The sequence below is a fragment of the Penicillium atrosanguineum genome, assembly GCF_028827265.1.
Source record: "Penicillium atrosanguineum strain IBT 20685 chromosome Unknown utg000008l_segment0_segment0, whole genome shotgun sequence".
Lineage (NCBI taxonomy): Eukaryota > Fungi > Ascomycota > Eurotiomycetes > Eurotiales > Aspergillaceae > Penicillium > Penicillium atrosanguineum.
In genome coordinates, this window is record NW_026623140.1 from 2,453,590 (window position 1) to 2,473,826 (window position 20,237).

The 20,237-nt window shown below is 50.4% G+C and overlaps 5 protein-coding genes across 5 annotated transcripts; 2 read left to right on the forward strand and 3 right to left on the reverse strand.

Moving 5' to 3' along the window:
* Window positions 1–945: 945 nt before the first annotated feature.
* On the reverse strand, window positions 946–3,167 carry N7443_010437 (transcription factor TFIIIB subunit BRF1; the record flags this gene model as incomplete). Its single annotated transcript, XM_056890493.1, has 2 exons — window positions 946–1,818; window positions 1,869–3,167. The coding sequence occupies 2 exons, from the start codon at window positions 3,165–3,167 to the stop codon at window positions 946–948; spliced, it is 2,172 nt and encodes a 723-aa protein (XP_056736984.1).
* Window positions 3,168–4,497: 1,330 nt separating this feature from the next.
* N7443_010438 (putative copper resistance-associated P-type ATPase) lies at window positions 4,498–8,259 on the forward strand (the record flags this gene model as incomplete). Its single annotated transcript, XM_056890494.1, has 1 exon — window positions 4,498–8,259. One exon carries the CDS (start codon window positions 4,498–4,500, stop codon window positions 8,257–8,259), a length of 3,762 nt encoding a protein of 1,253 aa, XP_056736985.1.
* Window positions 8,260–8,400: 141 nt separating this feature from the next.
* N7443_010439 (crossover junction endonuclease MUS81) lies at window positions 8,401–10,245 on the reverse strand (the record flags this gene model as incomplete). Its single annotated transcript, XM_056890495.1, has 3 exons — window positions 8,401–9,872; window positions 9,929–10,098; window positions 10,154–10,245. 3 exons carry the CDS (start codon window positions 10,243–10,245, stop codon window positions 8,401–8,403), a joined length of 1,734 nt encoding a protein of 577 aa, XP_056736986.1.
* Window positions 10,246–10,660: 415 nt separating this feature from the next.
* On the forward strand, window positions 10,661–12,865 carry N7443_010440 (DUF3292 domain-containing protein; the record flags this gene model as incomplete). Its single annotated transcript, XM_056890496.1, has 5 exons — window positions 10,661–10,927; window positions 10,982–11,191; window positions 11,248–11,759; window positions 11,813–12,040; window positions 12,091–12,865. The coding sequence occupies 5 exons, from the start codon at window positions 10,661–10,663 to the stop codon at window positions 12,863–12,865; spliced, it is 1,992 nt and encodes a 663-aa protein (XP_056736987.1).
* Window positions 12,866–13,767: 902 nt separating this feature from the next.
* Window positions 13,768–19,905, reverse strand: hir3 (putative transcriptional corepressor of histone genes (Hir3); the record flags this gene model as incomplete). Its single annotated transcript, XM_056890497.1, has 4 exons — window positions 13,768–15,105; window positions 15,159–15,314; window positions 15,366–15,588; window positions 15,644–19,905. 4 exons carry the CDS (start codon window positions 19,903–19,905, stop codon window positions 13,768–13,770), a joined length of 5,979 nt encoding a protein of 1,992 aa, XP_056736988.1.
* Window positions 19,906–20,237: the final 332 nt, after the last annotated feature.

The window sequence follows — 20,237 nt, forward strand, 5'->3', positions numbered from 1 at the left end:
GAAAACTCCTTGATCGTAGCCTATCCCAGTGAGCTCGAAGAAACTGACAAGAACGCTAGAGATAGCGAGGCCTACCAAAGAAAATAAACGCCAATTGGCACGTAAACATAATCGCCATACGCAACGGCCTGCCACGACCGTAAATATCGAGCTGCACCATCGTAATTTGAATCAACCTTAACAGAGAAAGACGTGCTATACAAATCAAAACCCACCCCCGCACTGGGTCCTCAACCCCTTTTGTACACAACCGACGCAATGCGACTCAGGCTCATCTTCAGCCGAGTCAGGTCCCGAATCAGCCAATCCTCGCAGTGTCCCGAGGTGATCGACGGATCCGGCATAAATGAGCGCCGGTAGGACAAGATGATGCGGGGAGAAAGTCAAGGGTACTACTGGTGCTATTTTAGCTAATGTGGGGAAAATAGGGTCCGAGTAGTATATGGGTAAAAGGAAAAATGGAAAAAGGAAATTTTTAGAGCCCTTTACCTTGATACAAGGGGCTGGTGGGAGGGTAAGCTTGTGGCTCTGCGGGGGTGAATCTGGGGAAGAGTCCACATTCCGTAGACTATCTAAGGGGGTCCTGCGGGGAAGGCAGGTTGAGCGGTCGGAGAGAAGCCGATCAAGTCCAGGTCGTGCGAGAGATCGACAGATCGGGGTTGTTTTGGGTAAGAATCTGCTAGGAGGCGGCGGTTCGGACTGCCGCTTTGGCTTGGGGATGTAGAGAGACGGGATACGTCGAAGGAGAACGGAAGGTGGCGCAGGTGGCGCCTGAGCGTTGAAGCAGGGTGAGTATTATGAAGGTGTATTAGAAGAAGAGTTGTCTTAAGACTGTGGCAATTGCTCATCTATGGTTGCTCTATTGGTACAGGATATCATGCGTTGACAGCCAAAGCAGAAGTAATCTATTAACACACAGAATGAAAGAACACCCCAGGTGTCATTTTAGTAGCCATCATCGTCACTGTCTCCTCCGTAGTAATCGTCCTCGTCATATCCGCCGTAATTGCCAGCAAATGCATCATCGACATGGTCATCTTCCATCTCATCGTCCTCATCATCCTCCAGGTCATCCGGATCGGGCTGCTCTCCAGCCGGAAGGTCACCCTTAAGAGCAGGGCCAGCGGTTTCCTCGGCCGGCTGAGACTGCGTAGGCGGTGGAGTGGGCGGGGGTGCACCAGTCTGAGTGCGGCCAGATCGTGCCTTGACTGAAGTAGCACGAACCGAGCGGCGAGATTCGGGCTCGGGTGCCCGGCTGGTGCTGCGGCGCGAGACAAGACTGACGCTGCGACTCTGGCTTCGGCTCAGGCTCTCGGCCTTGGGGTTTTCGTCTGTCTTCTTCCCATCGAAGAGGTCATTAAGAGCATTGTAATTGATTTTCTTACTGAAGCCACGTCGCTCGAGCATCCGTCGGGTCGCCTCAGCAGGGGTCGCTGCACGAGAGCTGCGGCCATCTTCGCCCTCGCCCTCGCCATCGAGGTAGGAGACATCACCCATCCGGCCCTTGCGGCGCTTGCGAGGCTTGTATGAAGATGGACCAGAAGTTGCTTCAGCCAGCGCGCGCTTGAGGGCCTTGGCTTGTTGTGTGCGGAGGTATTCCTTGTTCTCGGAGACCCAGATGGTCTCTTTGAATTCAACCTCAGCAGGCGTCAAGAGGCAGTGCTTGACTTCGGGATCGTCTTCAAACTCGCTTTCGGCAATTTCGGCATCATCGGGGATATGCTTCTTCTGCTCGGGTTCGACCATGCTCTCAATCATGTTGGAGCCCTTGGCAAGCATAGTCCGCATCTCATCCTCAAGAGCATCTTCTGATGCAACCTGCTCCTCAGACGGCGGGGAAGGGGCTCGCGCTTCCGCTTGCCCTTGACTTTAGACTCGGCCTGGTCATTTTCTGTGTCCTCGATAACATCGTTCACTGCCTTGGCAATGGAAGAACGCCGGCGTGTCTTCTCGGTCAGGGCAGGGTCGATGGGTAGATTTGGAATGGCAAAGCCGTCTGCATCAATCCGTGAAGGTTGAACTGATCCATATTCGCTTTCAGTGTCCCATTCAAGTTCTGCGGCGGTCTCCACAGCCCTGTTGTTGATGTGGCTGGGCTTGCGGCCTTCCCTTGCGCGAGTGAAGGAAGGAGGATCGTGTGCATTCTCAAGCTGTACGGAGCGGAATTGATCGACAGTCAAATCTCCACTTTCGGTTGAGCTGAACTCATTCAGACGCTGGCTGATAGTGATTTCGGTCACCTTAACGACGTAGACAACCTCACGAACGGTTCGGCGGAAATTATTCATTCGCGCAGCAAGAATCAGTGCCGCACCGCAGACACCGGCCGGTCGTCGACCAGTTGTCATCCAGTCACGGTTCATTCGCTGCACAATACGGACAGCCTCACCAGCGACTTGCATGGTGGCTGGCCCGAACTCTAGTTGCTTCGAGAATCGATAGATGAGACTCTCGGGATCGATAGGGTTCATCAGAAAGACGTTGCCGCCCAGGCGGAGCTCATCAAGAAGGGCTTTGTAGGTGCGACCAAGTTTGAAGACGTTGATCATCAAGACATCGGCAAAGTCAATCAGCATGACTGTGTTGCCGTCCTGGCGACGACAAGCAATGTAGAGACAGACTGCAGCCACGGTTTTGGTTCGGCGACCCTGAATGAAGTTCAGTCCGACTGCGAGCTTGAATACCTGACCAGCAGCCTTCGAAGCACTCTCTGGGATGGTCAAAGCTCGAGCAAGCTGGCTGATATAGCGGTTTCCATTCGCTTCAGTCATCTCTCGGCTCTCCATTGCGCCGCCTCGCTGGAAGCCGGGTCCGAAGCTGCGAACGTGGGTCTGATCTTCCCCGACGAAAGTACCCTGGACGACAGCAGCTCCAGATGAGCTCTCACCAAAGGTGACTTCAGACACAATATTGGATTCACTGATGACAGTACCACATCCAGAGCAAACCTTCTGGCCTTCATCTTCAACAATGTGGGGAGCAGGACAACCTGGATTGGGACAACTAGAAGTCTTGGGGTGTGTAGTAGGCCGTGGAGGTTGAGGGCGGCTGATTGAGGCGGGACGCTTGATAGGAGTCGGAGTCTGAGCCCTAGTAGTAGCCAGGCGCTTGACAGGTGCGCGAGGCCCGCGGGGAGTCACGCTGATGCGCGTGGCGGGCTTCGACATGGTGAATAATGGTCGATGTTGAAGAAGTAAGGATAGTAGTAATACCCAGGTGATGAGTTAGATAAATGGTTGAGAAGCCCCTGGGCTCTAGTATTGTTCGAACGAAATCCCAGCGGTACTAAATTGGAAACCTCATAGCGCGTAGGCTGGCGATAGAGATGAGAATGAGCAAGAGAGAGTCGAGATTTGGAGAAGAGGTGGAATCGGTGATCAGACGGCAGGAGCAGGAAGGGTAAGAGTCAATGAGAGACAACGATGCCGTACTTGCACGATGTATGTCGAGCTGGTCGAATGTTCTCAGGGCTCTGAATAATTCTCGAAGCGCGTAAAGTGATAAGTGATAAGAAAAAAGGGCGCGTGAGTGGGGAGCGGGGAATGCGAGTGAAGTTTTTTCGCTCGGTGCTGGCGGGTGGCCCAGCGGTGAAAGAGCTGGGGGAAACGGGCAAGGCACGCGTTCAACTCGGGGAGGTGGCCACGACCCACATTCTATCGTTCGCTCAAAAGAGGAGAAAGTGAAAGAGGGGAGTGAGGGTATGAAGTCGAAGGATCTTCAAATAATTTTTCTCGCAGTGGATGTCGCTTTTTGCATCAACAGCCTCTGTTATTCATGGCATCCATCCGAAAGCGCAAAACACGTGACTGTCCGAGTCACTAAGTACTAGTCCGGAAATAAAATCAGATGAATCTCCATTGGTGCCTTACTGTTCAGGCAACATATCCACTCGAGCACGCCCTACAGCGATCAATCTATGCAATAAGCACATGAACGGTGGTTGACTTTCTCATCTCGGACCCAAGATGCCGCTTTTCATTCCTAAAGGCGAACCAGATGAGAACTAGCTACATACTACACGGAGGTCATGACTCTCACTCAGTGGAATGCCGATGCGGCATTTGTGCGTAGTTCGGCCTCCGGGCTTGGATCGCGCACAAATGTCGCATCTTCGCCATTCGCGAGCCACCCACTGGTTTCCACTCTTTTTTCTTTTCCTTTCTTTATAAATACATGCGACAGACAGCGCCATTCGTCTTTGATCCTGATCTTTGATCCTTTATGATGTAATCAGCACTATCGTGGTCATTGTCTTCTAGTGGCGATTCGCTATATCAACCTGCCAACTACCCGCGCGGTACTCCCTAGTCTCCTGGCTGTTTCAAGACTCCACCACCACATACTTAATAATTTAATTTTCCGACCGTCAACGCCACGCCGTGGCAAAAATCCATCTGTTGCTTGATCATCTTATCGCTTTGATCCGAGAACACCAAGGTTGAAGATCCTGCTGTGTCGATCATGTCCGGACCCGAGAGTCCTCCACATCTTCTCAAGATGCAGCAGAATGCAGATTTAAGCTCCAGGAGAAGTGTCTTCTGGGTTAGCAATGTTCACTGCTCTTCATGCGTCGCCTATGTCACCGAGATATTGTCCGAAATTCCAACTGTCAGAGACATTGACGTGTCGATCATTACCCATGAGGTACGCGTCACCCATGGCATCTCTGCGCGGCCGGCAGATCTCGTCGCAGCTTTGATACACGCTGCGTTTGAAGTTCATCATGTTACGACATATGACGAACGCGCAGCGATTATATCTGACCTCGACACCACTTCATGGAATCATCGTGGATCCACAATCTTCTCCACCCCTCGAACATCATACTCCAGTATTTCATCTAATATCAAAGAGCGACTACACACTAGCAGAGAAAATGGGCACTTTGCCAATTGCGATGCGTGTCAGAAGGAAGAAGCAGAAAGGCTTTCACGTCTCTCTTACCAGAGCACGACAGAGCCACTACATGAAAAATTTGCACAAAATTCTGTCTGGCCTGCTCATACTCCTTCTGTGTCTACGTCTGAGACTCAAGTAGAGCAAGATGCCACATTGACGCCAAAAGTCCCACCTAGTATATCTGAAACGCCTGAGCTGTCCTCACCATCAAGTGATGAATTCTCAGCACGGATCAGCATTGGGGGTATGAGCTGTGCGTCATGTGTCAATACTATTACTGCTGCTGTACAAGAGTTGGAGTTTGTCAAGGAGGTCACTGTCAACCTTCTCACAAATAGCGCAACGCTGGTTTACTTTGGTCCGCGGGAGAATGTTGACCTGATTACCGAAAAGATCGAAGATATCGGCTTTGATGCTTTCTTGGATGAGGTCAACCGGATTTCTGAAGTGCCGTTTACCCAACAGGCCTCGGCCGGCTATGTCACCGAGATTGCAATCACCGGCATGACATGCGGTTCTTGTGTCGGATCTGTGACTCGAGGGATCGAAGAGTTACCCTTCATCACGAGTGTCTTTGTAAATCTGCTCTCACACAGCGGCAAGATTGAATTTGAAGGACGCGAAAACCTCGACAAGATTGTTGAGAAGATTGAGGACCTGGGATACGATGCTGCAGTCAGTAATATTCACTCGCTGGCTGAGAACAAGCAACAGACTGGCCTTGCCAAATTGAGAACAATCTCCATTCGTGTCGATGGAATGTTTTGCCGCCACTGCCCCGAAAAAGTCTTGGCTTCTTTGGATACCCTTTCAGATGTCACTGTGGAGGAGACTCTTTGCGAGAAGAACCCTATAGTCAAGGTAGCTTATACACCTAACCCGCCTTTTCTGACTGTTCGCTCCATTCTTGCAACAGTCAATGGGGCCAACGGCGCTTTTACTGCAAGCATCTATCACCCACCGAGCATTGAAGACCGATCTCGTGCGATGCAATTGCATGAGCGTCGCCGGCTTCTGACTCGACTGCTATTCGTCTTTGCTGCAGCCATCCCAACCTTCATTATTGGTATTGTCTTCATGTCTCTCGTCTCATCCAGCAACCCAGTTCGCATGTATCTTGACCAGACAATCTGGTCTGGCAGTGTGACTCGCACAGAGTGGGCTCTCTTCATCATGGCGACCCCCGTCATGGTCTACGGCACTGACGTGTTCCATACTCGGGCCATGAAAGAAATCCACGCACTTTGGCGCCCCGGAAGCAGGGTACCAATCTTGCGACGCTTTTACAGATTCGGCAGCATGAACCTCTTGATTTCTGCAGGAACGGCGGTAGCTTACTTCTCCTCCCTGGCCGTTCTCATTGTTGATGCCGTTGTGGGTACAAAATCCAGTGCTCACAGTACGACCTACTTTGATTCAGTTGTCTTTTTGACCCTTTTTATCCTCGCTGGGCGATTCTTGGAGGCTTACAGCAAAGCTAAGACGGGCGATGCAGTTACATCACTGGGCAAGCTTCGACCCTCGGAGGCTCTACTCATTGAGAATCAGTCCACAATGCAGACCGACGAGAACACTAGATTTGACTCAATGCAACGCATCAATGTTGACCTTTTGGAGGTCGGTGACGTTGTACGTATCCCTCATGGTGCATCTCCTCCAGCGGATGGCGTTGTGGTGGGAGAAGGATCTTACCAATTCGATGAGAGTTCTTTGACCGGAGAGTCTCGCCCGGTCAAGAAAGCTGTTGACAACCAAGTCTTTACTGGCTCCGTCAATGTCGGTCAGCCTGTGCACATCCGAATCACTGAACTCGGAGGAACCTCTATGCTTGATCGAATCATTGCTGTCGTTCGTGAAGGTCAGAGCAAGCGTGCACCTCTCGAAAGGATCGCTGATCTGCTCACCTCACACTTCGTGCCTGTTATTACCTTGATTGCCATTCTTACTTTCATCATTTGGCTCTCTCTCGGACACTCGGGTGTTCTACCTGGTGACTACTTGGATGCTGCTCAGGGTGGTTGGACTTTTTGGAGCTTGGAATTTGCTATCGCAGTGTTCGTGGTGGCTTGCCCATGTGGATTGGCATTGGCTGCCCCCACGGCCCTGTTTGTTGGAGGTGGACTCGCAGCAAAGCATGGTATCCTGGTCAAGGGTGGTGGTGAAGCCTTCCAAGAAGCCAGCCGTCTTGACGCCATCGTCTTCGACAAGACAGGCACATTGACTGAGGGAGGAAGCCTTAAGGTTTCTGACCACGAGATCCTCACAAACAATGACGGGATATTGAAGGTTGCCTGGGCTCTTGCTCAAAAGCTTGAAGAGAGCAGCAATCATCCGATAGCCCAGGCCATCTCTGCCTTCTGCGCATCTCAACCGGGAGCTGCTGTCGCATCCTCTGATATCCAAGAGATCTCTGGACAGGGCATGAAAGGAACATTCACTATGTCTACCGATAAAGCCGAGCAGAAGGAACAGTACGAGGCTGCGATTGGTAACGAGCGCCTGCTTCGCAGCATCCTATCTTCTGAAGCCGACACATATTTCGTCTCGAACTTGCTGTCGAAGTTCCAGTCAGCGGGCAAATCCACAGCTATTCTCTCCCTTCGACGTCTCGATTCCCAGTCCAAGCCTACGGTATTCGTTCCTGCAATTATCTTCGCAACTTCAGATACTATTCGACCCGAAGCAGTCGAGATCATTTCCAATCTCAACAAGCGTCAAGTCGAGGTATTTATGTGCACCGGCGACAACCAGACAACTGCCCATGCCGTGGCCCACATGCTGGGTATTCCACGTTCCAACGTGATGGCCAACGTCCTACCCGCAGAGAAAGCCAGCTTCGTGCGCCGAGTCCAAGACGGCTCAGTGAAGGCATCATCCACAGGTATGGGCTCGCCACCCCGGAGCAAGACTCGCCCAATTGTCGCTTTCGTCGGCGACGGCGTCAATGATTCACCCGCTCTGGCCGCCGCAGATGTTAGCATCGCAATGGCATCTGGCTCTGACGTGGCCATCAACTCCGCCAGCTTTATTCTTCTCAATTCGGATCTGAGCACGATTCTGCAACTGGTTCTCCTCAGTCGTCGTGTATTCAACCGTGTGCGAATGAACTTCGTCTGGGCAGTTATCTACAATTTCTGTCTTGTTCCAATTGCTGCTGGTGTTTTCTATCCCATTGTTAGTGGTCACCATGAGAAGACTGTCGGCCATGAAACTGTCATGCTTGATGAGCATTGGAGGCTCAGTCCTGTTTGGGCTGCTCTGGCGATGGCGTTGAGCAGTATCTCCGTTGTTACGAGCAGTCTCGCGCTGAGGGTGGACATGGAGAGTATCAAGAGGGTCTTCAAGAAGAAGAAGAACTGACTTGGAGAATATAAAGAGCTACGCATCATTTAAGCGTTTGTTTTTGTTTCTGTTTTTGTTTCTGTTTTTGTTTCTCCCCCCCAAGATATCCATGAATCGACCTTCATTGTTGTGTTGACTGATTTTAATGTAACTATTCGATTAACTTCCTTCTCCCCAAATTTCTGCGACCTTTTTACTAAGGGCTTTTTGAACCTTCTTTCGTCCAACAAGGGACTGTAATTTGTCCGAGACCAGTGTTTCCCGGGTTTTGGGCTCCAAGGCCATGTATGCCTCGACTAGTTCTCGAGGCGTCTTCCATCGGCGCTGAATCTCGAGTGCTTTCTCGCCAGTGATTCCACGTGTGCACATGAGCATCTTTAAAAAGATATCGCGCAGAGAGAGGACATCCGATTTGGAGGTGAGGGCAGAAAATGTGGAGAGTGTGACGCCGTAGGTGAGAGAAGAATCTTTCGCACGAAGTTCGTCCAGGAGAGTGAGGTAAGATTGTGTAGAGGAGAGGCACCGACTGGGAATGAAGGCAGCCTTTGATGGATTGGCCGGTTGATCTTCAACGGAATAGTCAAGTGCTCCGTACATTCTCCTTAGAAGGAGGGTCATGCGCGCCAGATACCGGATGGAGTCATCCAGATTCTTCGTTTTCTTCATGAAATAACCATTGACCACCTGAGTCGAGGCTATAGCCGAGGCAACCATCTCTTGGTACTTAAGCGCGCTCCCATTTCCAGCATCGGGGTGCGTGACTGTAAATTCCTCGACCAGATAGATGACGTTTTTGATGCCCGATCGGCGGAGACGGAACTTTTGTTCGTGGAACCGTCCATCTTTGATAGACCCGATGAGGTCGTCGAGTCGCTTTCGTTCAATAATCCAGTCCAGCATCACCTCATCGCCTTCCTCGCCGTAGCGTGTCAGAAATGCGGGATCTCGGCACTTGGCTACCCACATTGCGTCACCCAATTCTAGAGCACGTACTTGAGGAGTAATATCCTGTTTCATGAGCTCATTGGCGATGTAGTCTCTGTCTGTCGAAGTGCGCACTTCTCGGGTATCCAGTACTAATTCGACCGTGAAACTGTTCGGAGGAAGAATGACGGGTTCCGTAGGGCCTTCGGTGTTGGCAAATCGACTCAGCGGATTGTCATCCAGTGTCAAATCATCGGCATCTTCTCCGTTTACTCGAGTCGAGGGGCCGGCATTTGGGGCCGATCGGGAATCGCTGCCAACAAAGGCCATCATGTTATCAGAGGACCCGGGGAGAGTCTTCTGAATCCGTTTGGCGACTTCCCAGCCATCCTCGGACAGAGCGTATTTCCTGAGTGGACGACCATGTTCATAAACCAAGTCTTTTTGAATCAAGGTTTTCATCGAATTCCACGCCGTGTAGAATTTGGTAGGGTCTGTGGGTGCTGTGAACGAACTGTCGCAGTAAGGCTGCGCCACTTCGATCAAATGGGCTTTGGTCATGCTCTGGTGTGAGTTTTCTCCCAGTGTAGCCAAGCCCAATAGGAGCGCATACGGGCCAGAACGTAGAGCTGGCACATAGGGTTTTCCTTTGCGAGGCTTCTTGGCGGGCTGGTCTGCAACACCTGTCTCAGATGCTCTTTTGTTGCCTGGAAGACTTTATCAGCCAAAATGAGAGCATTTGACTGGTATCAGTATGACATACCCTGACCCGGGGGCTCCGGCATAGGAAGTCCATTCTCTTGACAGTGGGCCTTGAGTTTGTCCGTCAGGCGATCACACAGTTTAGGCCCCAAGCCATTCAGCTGCTGGGCCTGAGACGGATGTTCGAATGGCAGTGGACATGCTTTCATCGACTCATATGCCTTTTTGTAACTGAGATAAATATCAGAATCCGCTTGATTCGGCGAGGTACACGGTGGATACTCACACTGTGACGCCCTTGCTATTCCGCTCGCGGGCCTGGTCCAGCCATTCCTTAATCCACCCCAGTAGTAGGGGATTTGCACATTCTTCGCTCATAGTTTCCTCGCAGCCATCTGGCTGCAGGGGAAAGGTGAAGTCTACCGTTGACAGTCAAACGAGGGACGCGACGTAGATTTCCTCTTTGGGAACGCGACTGGCACGTGACTTGTCGATGAATGTTCCATTCTACGAAGGACGTCACATAGTCGGGATCAGATGCAATTGACTACTTAGAGCGAACTCAAAGTGCGAAGGAAGACATCTGCTCGGCATAATTTAGGAAAATTGCATAACTGTGTCAACGCCAGTATAGTTCAAAGTTCACTGCGGAGTAAAGGATGACGTCGACAATCCGGACCTGGAGTACAAGGAAGTTTCCTACTTCCATGGAAGAGGAGTGGCAACCGGTTTTCTACTCGCAAACCCCTTGAGGAGCCAGAGTTTGTCTCTCTCTCCTCTTCAACTTTTCAACATGGACGAAAAAGACGAATCGGCCGTTTTTTTGGCCCCAACTTGCAATGACAAAATAAATGAGGCACCTCCGACCCCCGAGGGACCCACGGACAGTCATGTTCTGGCTCAGGTCGAGCAAGATGAAAAGGGACTATCGCAACAAGCTGGCGACACAGCCGAAGTGACTGATGTCGGATGGACCACGCCTACCAACCATATCGTGGAACCTATTATAGCAGGAATCTCAAACGAAGACCTTTGGATGCTTATCAGACGATTTGATCAGGTAGGTTTAAACAAAGATTTCAGTAATCGCGGGCCTCAAGCTGACTGCGTCTAGCAAGTCTACAATGTCAAAGCAGTGCCAAATGCTCCGTTGCAGAACCTCGATTTAACTCGATCCGATGATGATGAGTTTTCGCCAGACAAGCTTCGTGCTACCATGGAGAGATTCTACATTACGGTTGTTGTTACTTTGACGAGCTTTATCAAACATGTCGCTCGTCTCCGATCCTGGAAGGAGCCTCGGCGGACAGCGATCTTTTGCGTGGTAAGCTGAGCTTCACAATCCACGCAAATCAATGAACTAACGGATCTGTGGAATAGGTATACTCTCTTGCGTGGGTTCTCGACTTCCTTGCTCCTGCCTTCTTCGCGGCTCTCATTTCTCTGGTCATATACCCGCCGTGTCGACCGATCATGTTCCCGCCAGCGCCAATCGCTCTCGTTGATAAAGATACTGGAGGTGTTCAAAAGCCAAAGGCGGGAGTTCTTGGCTCACACGACAGTATCACCGGTGCTCCCGAAAAGTACAAGGGCGAAGCTGCCGAAAAGGAAGCTAGCAACTTGGTTGCAAGTGTTGCAAGCGTGGCCGTCGGAAGTGCAGTCGGAAAGCATGATCAGGGTGTCCCCGAGGGTGCACCTCTAGAAGACTCTGTACCGGATGCTATGGATATCGTATCTAACACTGCAGATGCACAAAGTGCAGCACAGGGAGAGATTCCTTCTGAGTCGCACGACAAGACTCGACAGCCTATGAAGCAAGCCGTCCTGGATGGAGCAAACATGGCCATGGATGTTGTGAGCGATATTACAGATACATTTGAGAAGTTTGGAAAGTAAGTGCTTGACAAAAGTTTTGAAAAAACTTGATTTATATTGACTTTCTCAGCGCGTTATCCCCTACGTCGCCATTCCCTCAACTTTCCCCTCGCTTGCGCCTAGTGGCTGTTCTAGCTCCGACATGTCTTCTATCGACCTTGGTATCAAGCTATTTCTTGATGAAAACCATGGGACTAGTCACTGGCTTCGTTTTCTTCGGTGATCCTATCATCTGGCGCGGAATCGCCTACTTGAACAGCAATTATCCCCACTGGGAGCGACTTCTGGAGCTACAAAAGTAAATTGAAAAGTTGCCCCATGCATCAATACTCGCTAACATGTCTACAGCTCTCTACTTAAAGGCATTCCGACCAATTCTCAATTGGCGCTAACTCTCTTGCGTATCGGTGAAGCAAACATGTCACCGCTGCCGCCCCCTCCCAGCTCACTGGAGAAAGCTTCATCACGACCTGCCTCTCTACATCACGAGGAGCTGACACTCGGTGCTTCTCGATCAGAAATCGAACTGGCTGCCTCGCCCGAGGTCCATAATGGGTTGAAGGAAGAAGAACCCCACCACGAAAAGACCATGGCAACCAGAATACTCGGCTTCTTCCGGGGTACTACTGCAACAGGGGTCGAGAGCAAGCGAGGTATTGATCGCATGCGAGCAGCGATTGGGTCTCGTCATGCCAGGAACCGTGTTGGAGTGCTGCGTCCCAAAGGCAAAGAGAGTTCACCGGTTGGACCTGCCGAGTTCAATGCCCGACATAAGGGTAAGCGTGGTGCTGTTGTAATCGACTCATCTAAAGATTCACCGATACTGTACTTCACGACCGATATACCTCAATTCGGTGACTTTGAAGTGGAGAAACGGAAAAAAGGCACCGTCTACTTTACGATTCCAGTCAGCGACATTCTGGAAATGAAGAAACAGGGTGGAATGGGGTGGAAAGGAAAGTTGGTCGTCGGCTGGGCTATTGGGAGTAAGGAAGTGGTGGATGGTTTGCTCATCCAGGGCAAGGAGCCACACCAAACCTACCAACTGACAGCGATGGGAACGAGGAATCAACTCTTCAATCGGTTGATTGCAATTGACGGACAGGTTTGGGAGACTTTTTGAGATGATAATACCCGGATGCGTGCTAAGTGAATCCCAGGTTTGGAAGTAGAATTTCCTATTTGTTCGAATGTTTCTCAATGGGTTGCTTATAGCGAGGAAGCGTTTAGAACCTTTTCAAGTCATTTCAGATATTCATATACATATTCTACTCTTTCTCTTGTCGACGTTGCGTGTTCCAAAAGTTTCCCCCTCAGCTTGGTGACGAGCTTCTTCATGTTGCATCTAGGATAAAGCATCATCCAAGTACGCGGGATATCAATAAAATCTGTTGATTGCCATTTCACTCTCATCCCCGATAATGAGGTCACATTACAATCAGCCATTCTGTTCACGAACATCTGGGACATTATCGGAATCTATTATCGGAATCTATTCGTCATCATGCTTCATTCGCCCGGCAAGATGACAATGAGTTGGTGTTTGTGTATGGGGACCTGGCACTAAAGGACAATCTCGTGGACGAAGAATGTCGTATTACTGCCATCTTAGATTGGGATATGCCGGCTGGTATCTTTCTCGAGAGCAAGTACAAGACTATCGCAGCTATGATTTTGTGACTGGGTGGACTTTAGCCTTCTCTAACGTACTGCCTCCTGACTTTTTGAATGACATCTCTCCTGTGCGGCCGTTGGTATAGGCGGGTGGTCTGATATAGGTTGAAATAAGATGACCATGATAATAGCCATATCCAGCAAGGTCTATGGTACATGCACGTCGCGGAAAGTAATATCTGGTATCAATGTGTATGGAAGCCCAAGCATACTCCATGAACGCCATGATCGCGAATTAATAGCAAATGCCCTCCCCATGCCGGTCGCTTCACCAAGAAAAATTATATTAATGGGAATCCTCAAGAAGGACGTCTTTCACCCGCATGGCAGGCCGATGTATGTCAGTTTCACTCATGCAGGCGTAACATCCATGGCGTCCGGCTTCTTAGAATACTCGTGTTTAGGCGCCCCAGGCTCATCGGCAGGACCCGGATGTTCTGTATCATCATTGTTCTCACCATCGTCGTCTTGCATTTCATCGTCACCGCCATCATCGTCTTCTTGTGCTTCCTCGCCACCAGTCTCAACCTCGTTGGCGCCTTCGCCTTCGCCATTGTCATTGCCGTCTTCGTCTTCGTCTCCTTCTTCGTCTCCCTCTTCTCCTTCGGCCTCATCACCACCTTCGTCACCGCTACCAGCACCGTCATCCTCGGCGTCGCCAGTTTCTGAGACGTTCTTGTGTAAGTTTGGGAACATTGGCTTTCCTTCTGAAGAATCCTTCGGCTTGGACCCATCCTCACCTTCATCATCACTGTCTTGTGCGTCGTTGGGGTCGCTTTGCCGTGTAGCATCATTGTTCTCTGTGGCTGATGCTTGTGTCCCTGGCTCTTGAGGAGCAGAAGTGGGTCCTGATGTAGCGGTCGTGCTAGGTCTTCGTGGTGTGGGCTGGTCAGGCTCTGTTGCAGTGGCGAATTTGGCCGTGGTACGAGGTCCCAGCTTGAGATTGACAATTGTATCAGCTCGTTTCTGGATGTCTCGACGGGCAATACCCTTAGTACGCCCGCGGGGAGCCGGAGTATCCGCAGCTGGGGCAGAGCTTGCCGGGGTCGAGGCCTCAGTGGTGGCATCACCTCCCATGAGGAGATGATCGACCTTCATCTTTTCTTTATTTTCATCGTTGACCTGCTCGGTGAGTTGAGGCATATTGAGTTCGTAAATCCGTGCATACAGATCCGCAACGAGATCTTCAAACATTGTAACTTTCATCAAGTTGTTGTTGAGCTTCTTCAGCTCCAGAGAATCACGAATCAGCTCGAGCAGGGGCTGACTTTCTGCCACCAGTTGAGTCAGGCTCTCGAGTCGAGCTGTCTTGGTGGAAAATTCTTCCCAGCCAATAGGCTTGAAGACACCTTCCTCGTGTCCCTCTTTGATGTGCGCGGCTCTGCGAATCATCTTGGCGTAAGTTAAACAAATATCCTCCCACAACTTGGTGTGGTTGATGAAATCGCCTTGTTTCTTTCTCACGCGTCGAAGCAATTGATCCAGACTTGTACGATCGTCGAGTTCGTCGAGGAGACCGACGAAGAAATACACATAGCGACTTGTGTAGACAAAGTGCCTCCCGGGGCGTTCGTATTCAGGACGCCAGACTTGGATGGTGAGAGTCTTGGTAAAGATCTGAGACAGCTCTTGTTTCGCGGCGACAGCGGCTGGCGCATCCTTCTGATCATCATAAATGACATGTGCGGCCTGGGAAAGTTAGTAGGCAACTTCGTTTGGGATGGAGTTACTGATCGCCGTACCTTAGCGCTCATCCGATGATGCCAATTTGACTTGTCACCGCTCTTGAACTTCTTGATGACCTCAAGGATATACGTTTTCCATCCTTGGATACTATCAGGAGCATCCACCTTGCGAGCCCACGGAGTCGCCAAAAGGACGTTGGCTCCCTCAAGGGGCTAGTTCGATGTTAGTTTGAAGAAATTATAGCATGTAATCATTACACTCACAGTCATCTTTCCGCTTACGACTAGTTTGTGAATCACAGACAAAAGCTTGAAATGAGGCTCGAAGATCGGGTCAGAGCGGGAGTCTTTTCGTTGGGGAAGGGCTGCGATCGAATCAAGAAGAGCGTCAATCACATCTTGCATTTCGACGCGCTTTGAAGTCGTCCGTTTCGAGTCGTCGGAATTGTACATCTTCCATAGACATTTGCTAAGGAAGTACTGCGTTCTGTTTGATTGTTAGCAAGTCAAAATTTAAAGACACCTCGATAGGGGAAACTGACATCCAGCGGTTAGGTTTGTCGGAGACCGCCCTGCGGAGGAGATTGCTGGAAAAGTTCCAGACCGAGTATAGAGACATCTCTTTGAATGGTTGGCTTTTGTACATCTGCTGGCTCTCGGCGTTGCTGAAGTGCCGCGAGAAATCGACGAGGCCAAACGCACCCATTGAAAGTGGTTCCCGAGAAGACGAGTACATGCGAATGCCGAAGTCGGTGTACAGATCCGATAAAAGCGACCGACTTTCTGTCGTTGGCTCGGCAGTTCTGATGGCCGTGGAAACCGCCATTGCATAACAATGAATTGCATATCGCTGAATGGTTGCCAAGTCACTGCGATTGTTGTTGATCTTGTCTGCAGCCCAGGTAATGTCCTCTTCCAACTTGGCATCATATGCCTGCGCGAGCCGATACCAAGTTTCCCATCTTCCAGTTCCATGGTCAAGATCCTGTCGGAAGAAATTGACGGCATCATCAAGTTCCGAGGTTGATCCTGGACCAAGCCGTTTTTGAGACTTGAATTTGGTGAGCGTAGCATGACCGAGGAGGAAATACCAGCCCTTCGCCGCAATCTTTGCGTTTTCTCCAGGCACTGTCATCATGGAAAGGTCTGTTACTCCCTGAACGGCGCGAAGGAGATTTGAGGGGTTAACCGGAGCCTTGATGTATGCATTAAACACACGACGATTGAAGCTCATCTGCGGTGATTGTGATGGAAGCTTTGCGGGGCCAATCGCTTGCTGCATCTTCTCAATAGTTGTCTTCAATTCGGACTTTGACAGGTCCTTCATATTCATCTTCTGTGCCTGCCTCATCACAAAATCGATCATCATAATGGCTGTGGGGCGATCCAGTTTCTCAGGAGAACAACCATGATCCGCAGTCCCATCAAATGGCGAGAACTTGATACCATGGAGATCGAAAAGTACTTGGCAGACGTCGAATTCATAGTCTCCTTGGGTTTCCAGATCTAACAGCTCGGATTTCATGAGCTTTAAGAAACGCTTCTGCGAGTACCTGCACATGGAACGAATGCCAAGCGCATTGTGCACACATCGAAGGAGCTGAATGCGATCTTCTAACGGTTCATCGAAGAGATCCTTGTTCTGAGATATCGCTTCGACAAAAAGGGTGTACTGAAGAATCCAGCAGCGGACGTATAATTCCCGCATTCTTTCCTTGAAATTCTCCAACGACTTGGCCAGAGTTCCACGGAACTCACGCCCGGAGATTTGGCCTACCCGCACTGAGTCTTCATACAAGATGAAGCTATGGAGCAGCCTCACCAGTCGAGCTAATGCCGACATAGAAGCTTGCAGATGTTCCATGTCCACGCACTCATAGGCCTGTTCTGCCTGTTGTAGAATGAGGGGAATAGCCTTTGCCAAGATTCCATCGAGTGACTTAAGCCAACCCAGTAAGGAAAGCTGCCGCTGTCCGTCACTTTCCTCCATATGCTTTGCGTCTTCAAGTTCTGTCATTATGGTTTCGATACTTCGTAGATAGCAAGACACAACCTTGGGAGGATAGTCGATGGCTTGGTATGCTTCTTGTAGTCTCCGCCAAAGGAACAAGCGTAGGGTGGCGTCTCCTCGGTCAAGGAAGGAAGCCATCTCGCTAAGATGTGAGGATGGGGCATTCAGGTCATTTTGCTCCGATGACCCTTCCGCATATTCAATGCACGAGGGTTCAAGGATAGGCTCAATCGCTTCAATCAACGATACTGGATCTTCGGATTCAGGATTAAAAACCTTGGCAAAGAAATCCATGCATTTGAGCTTCAGCACTTCTTGATCGATGGTAGCTGCAGAAATTTCCAACATGGCGGAATTGTTCACCAGGTTAATTATTGGGTCGCCGATCGATTGCAAAATGAGCTTTAGGTCTTGAAGACAAAGCAAAATGTGCTCGCGCTGAGACTCGCCAGCAAGGTTGACATGGAACGTTGATGTCCATAGATGGCGAAGAGCAATGTTTTGTCGGCATTCATCGGACGGGCAGTGATCAATGAAATGATCCAGAGAAGACTTGGCGAGCATTCCCCATCTGGCCAAGCGATCACATTGTGCTATTCTTTTCTCTTGGCTAATATCGCTGCTTAGATTTTCAACGGAGGCGAATATGTCCAGGTGAAGCTCATATATGGACTGGATCATTTCCAGCTCGAAGAAATCGCTGGTATTGTAATGGAAAGGTGCTTCATCATTCGACTCCAGAACGCGACGTTCAAGATCTGCAACAAGCTCGTCCAGCCGGGAATAGATAAATTCGTCCTCTCGAATCAAGAGATCCAAGATAGTTTCCTTGAGTCCACTGGGCCATATGAAACACTCGTACGTCGACTTCATGACCGGCCACTCCGAGGCAAGTTCTCCAAATTCCGGCATAAGTAGGCGCTTAAGCCATTCAAACGAAGTCTCGTGCGGATGTAACCACTCGTTATTGACTGAGTCTGAAAAGGCATTCAATTGCTCTCCAGACGACAATTCGTCGTGAAGTAGCTGCTTGCGAGTCGATATTCTTGAATGCTCAAGGAAAACAGCCAGGCCAGATTTGCTGGTGCCCCGAATATCCTTCAAAGATGAGAGGTCGTCTTTTTGCTGCATCAAACGTGACTTGGCATCATTCCAGCCCTTGAGGATTCCACGTAGGTCATGGAGTAGTCTAGATTCGGGCTCCTGAGGGGTTTCATCGCTATCGATCGCAGCTGCTGTCTTGTCTCTTAGATCTTGAACGCTTCCCAGTGCTTCGATGCCAACTTTGGAATATAGAGGGCTGACCGTGTTGAACATCCAGTCATCTGCATTGACGAAGATCTCCAAACGACTTTCGTAGTATTTTTCTTGATCAAAAGCAATCTCTTCCGGAACGACCAGTGCATCCGCGTTTGACTCACGCGCTCGCGTTCGCCGACTTTTCATTCTGCCTCCCTCTAGATGCTCGTCATTTGCAGCTGATACCGATGATCTTTTACGAGTTCCGGACGGAGACTTGGGTTCATTTTCTTCGGCATCGCCATCGTCTTCAACAGCTTGAGTTTCGGGAGGCTGCACGGAGGAGAGCCCCTCCAATGACTCCCTGAGCTGCTTCTCCGCGCTCTGATCAATAAAGGATTGCTCTTCGGGCGCCTCTGGTGGCTGTTCAGTGCTCTCCTCGGCGAGTTTGTCGGGCTCCGTGGCTGGCTGATTTTCTTGCATCATGTCCACATCTTCAACCTTGACTTCAGGTTCGCCACTATCAAGTTCAGGTGCTTTTTCTGCGTCATCCATTTCTATGGATTCGGCCGCTTCCGATCCACTCCGCGGTAAGGTTATATGAATAGACTGAATTGGAGCGGCAGCCAGCGAGGCTTCATCCTCATCATCAAGTGCTTGACGAATAGCTTTTCCAACTGCCTCCCATGTCGAATTGGACGGAGTTATCTCCTGTCGAGAGGCAGAGAGAGCAAGGGGGCCCTTGGTCGGATCAAGCGATTCCAGGTCAGCTGGGAGATTGGGTAGGTAGGGATATGAGTCTTCGTGTTGCTTGAGATATTTCACGAGAGCCTTCTTAGGTTTCTTGACGGGGATTTGGAATGCAGAAAGTCCATCGAAAAGCGACGTGAGGGTGTTTCTTAGGCGCTCCTCTGAAAAGATTTCCTCGATACCAAGTTGTTCTGATCGTATCTCGAGACGATTATCGTCATCTGCCAGCACACTCTCCAAGCAGAAGCGATTCAGGCGGTAGCTTTTCAATGCACTGCTGAGCCGTGCGCCTTGTCTCCACAGATTGAGATCCGTATCATCCCGCTCAAGGGCATCCGCAAATGATCCTAAAGCTTCCTTGGTTGCCTTGGCTGTCTTTTGTGCTGTATCCTGTGGATTGTCCTGGCCCGCATTCCGTAAAGTGCTTTCGAGGGAGTCGAGGAGGTATTTGCCATGGTTCTTGTACGATAGATAAAGCGTCTGGAAAAGACTGGATGTGGAATCGTTGACGTTAAATGCGATCGATTCGCTGGGGGGTTCGTCGACAGGTCCAGCGCTATGCGCATCTGGCTGCGTTGCCTGTTTGAAGTCCGAGATGGATTCAGGGTATTTAAAGATCTCCGAGCCGAGAAGAGCTTCATAGGCTTCCGCAGCTTGGGGGTAAAAGTCAGGGCCTTGTGCATGAAGTTTAAGAGCACTTTGATATAGCTTCAGAGCCTCTTCGATCTGCAGCTCCTTGGTATCGTCAACCTCCTCCTCGACGGCGTCGTCGGGCTCCACGTTCAGAGCAACCCAGCTCGCCATGATGCAACCTACGCGCACGGCGTTCTCAAGGATCGATGATGAAAATAAATAAGGCCTCCGGCATTGCAGGAAGCCCTCAAAGACAGCAAATAGGGAAAGTAGATTAAAGGAACACGAAAGACGCAGCTCTAAATCGCGGTCCGCGCGTTGGCCCGAACGGGCAAAGACGCTCTCCGCCTTGTCGCCTCGTCGCCTGACGCTCTTTCAGGCAAATAGTTGTCGACAACAACTTCCCCCTCGCCAACTTCAGAGCAATAAAAGCACCACGCCGAGTTTGACTGATACTTTATCAAATTTCAGATCCTTTAACTGTTGATCTCCTTCTGCGTGTG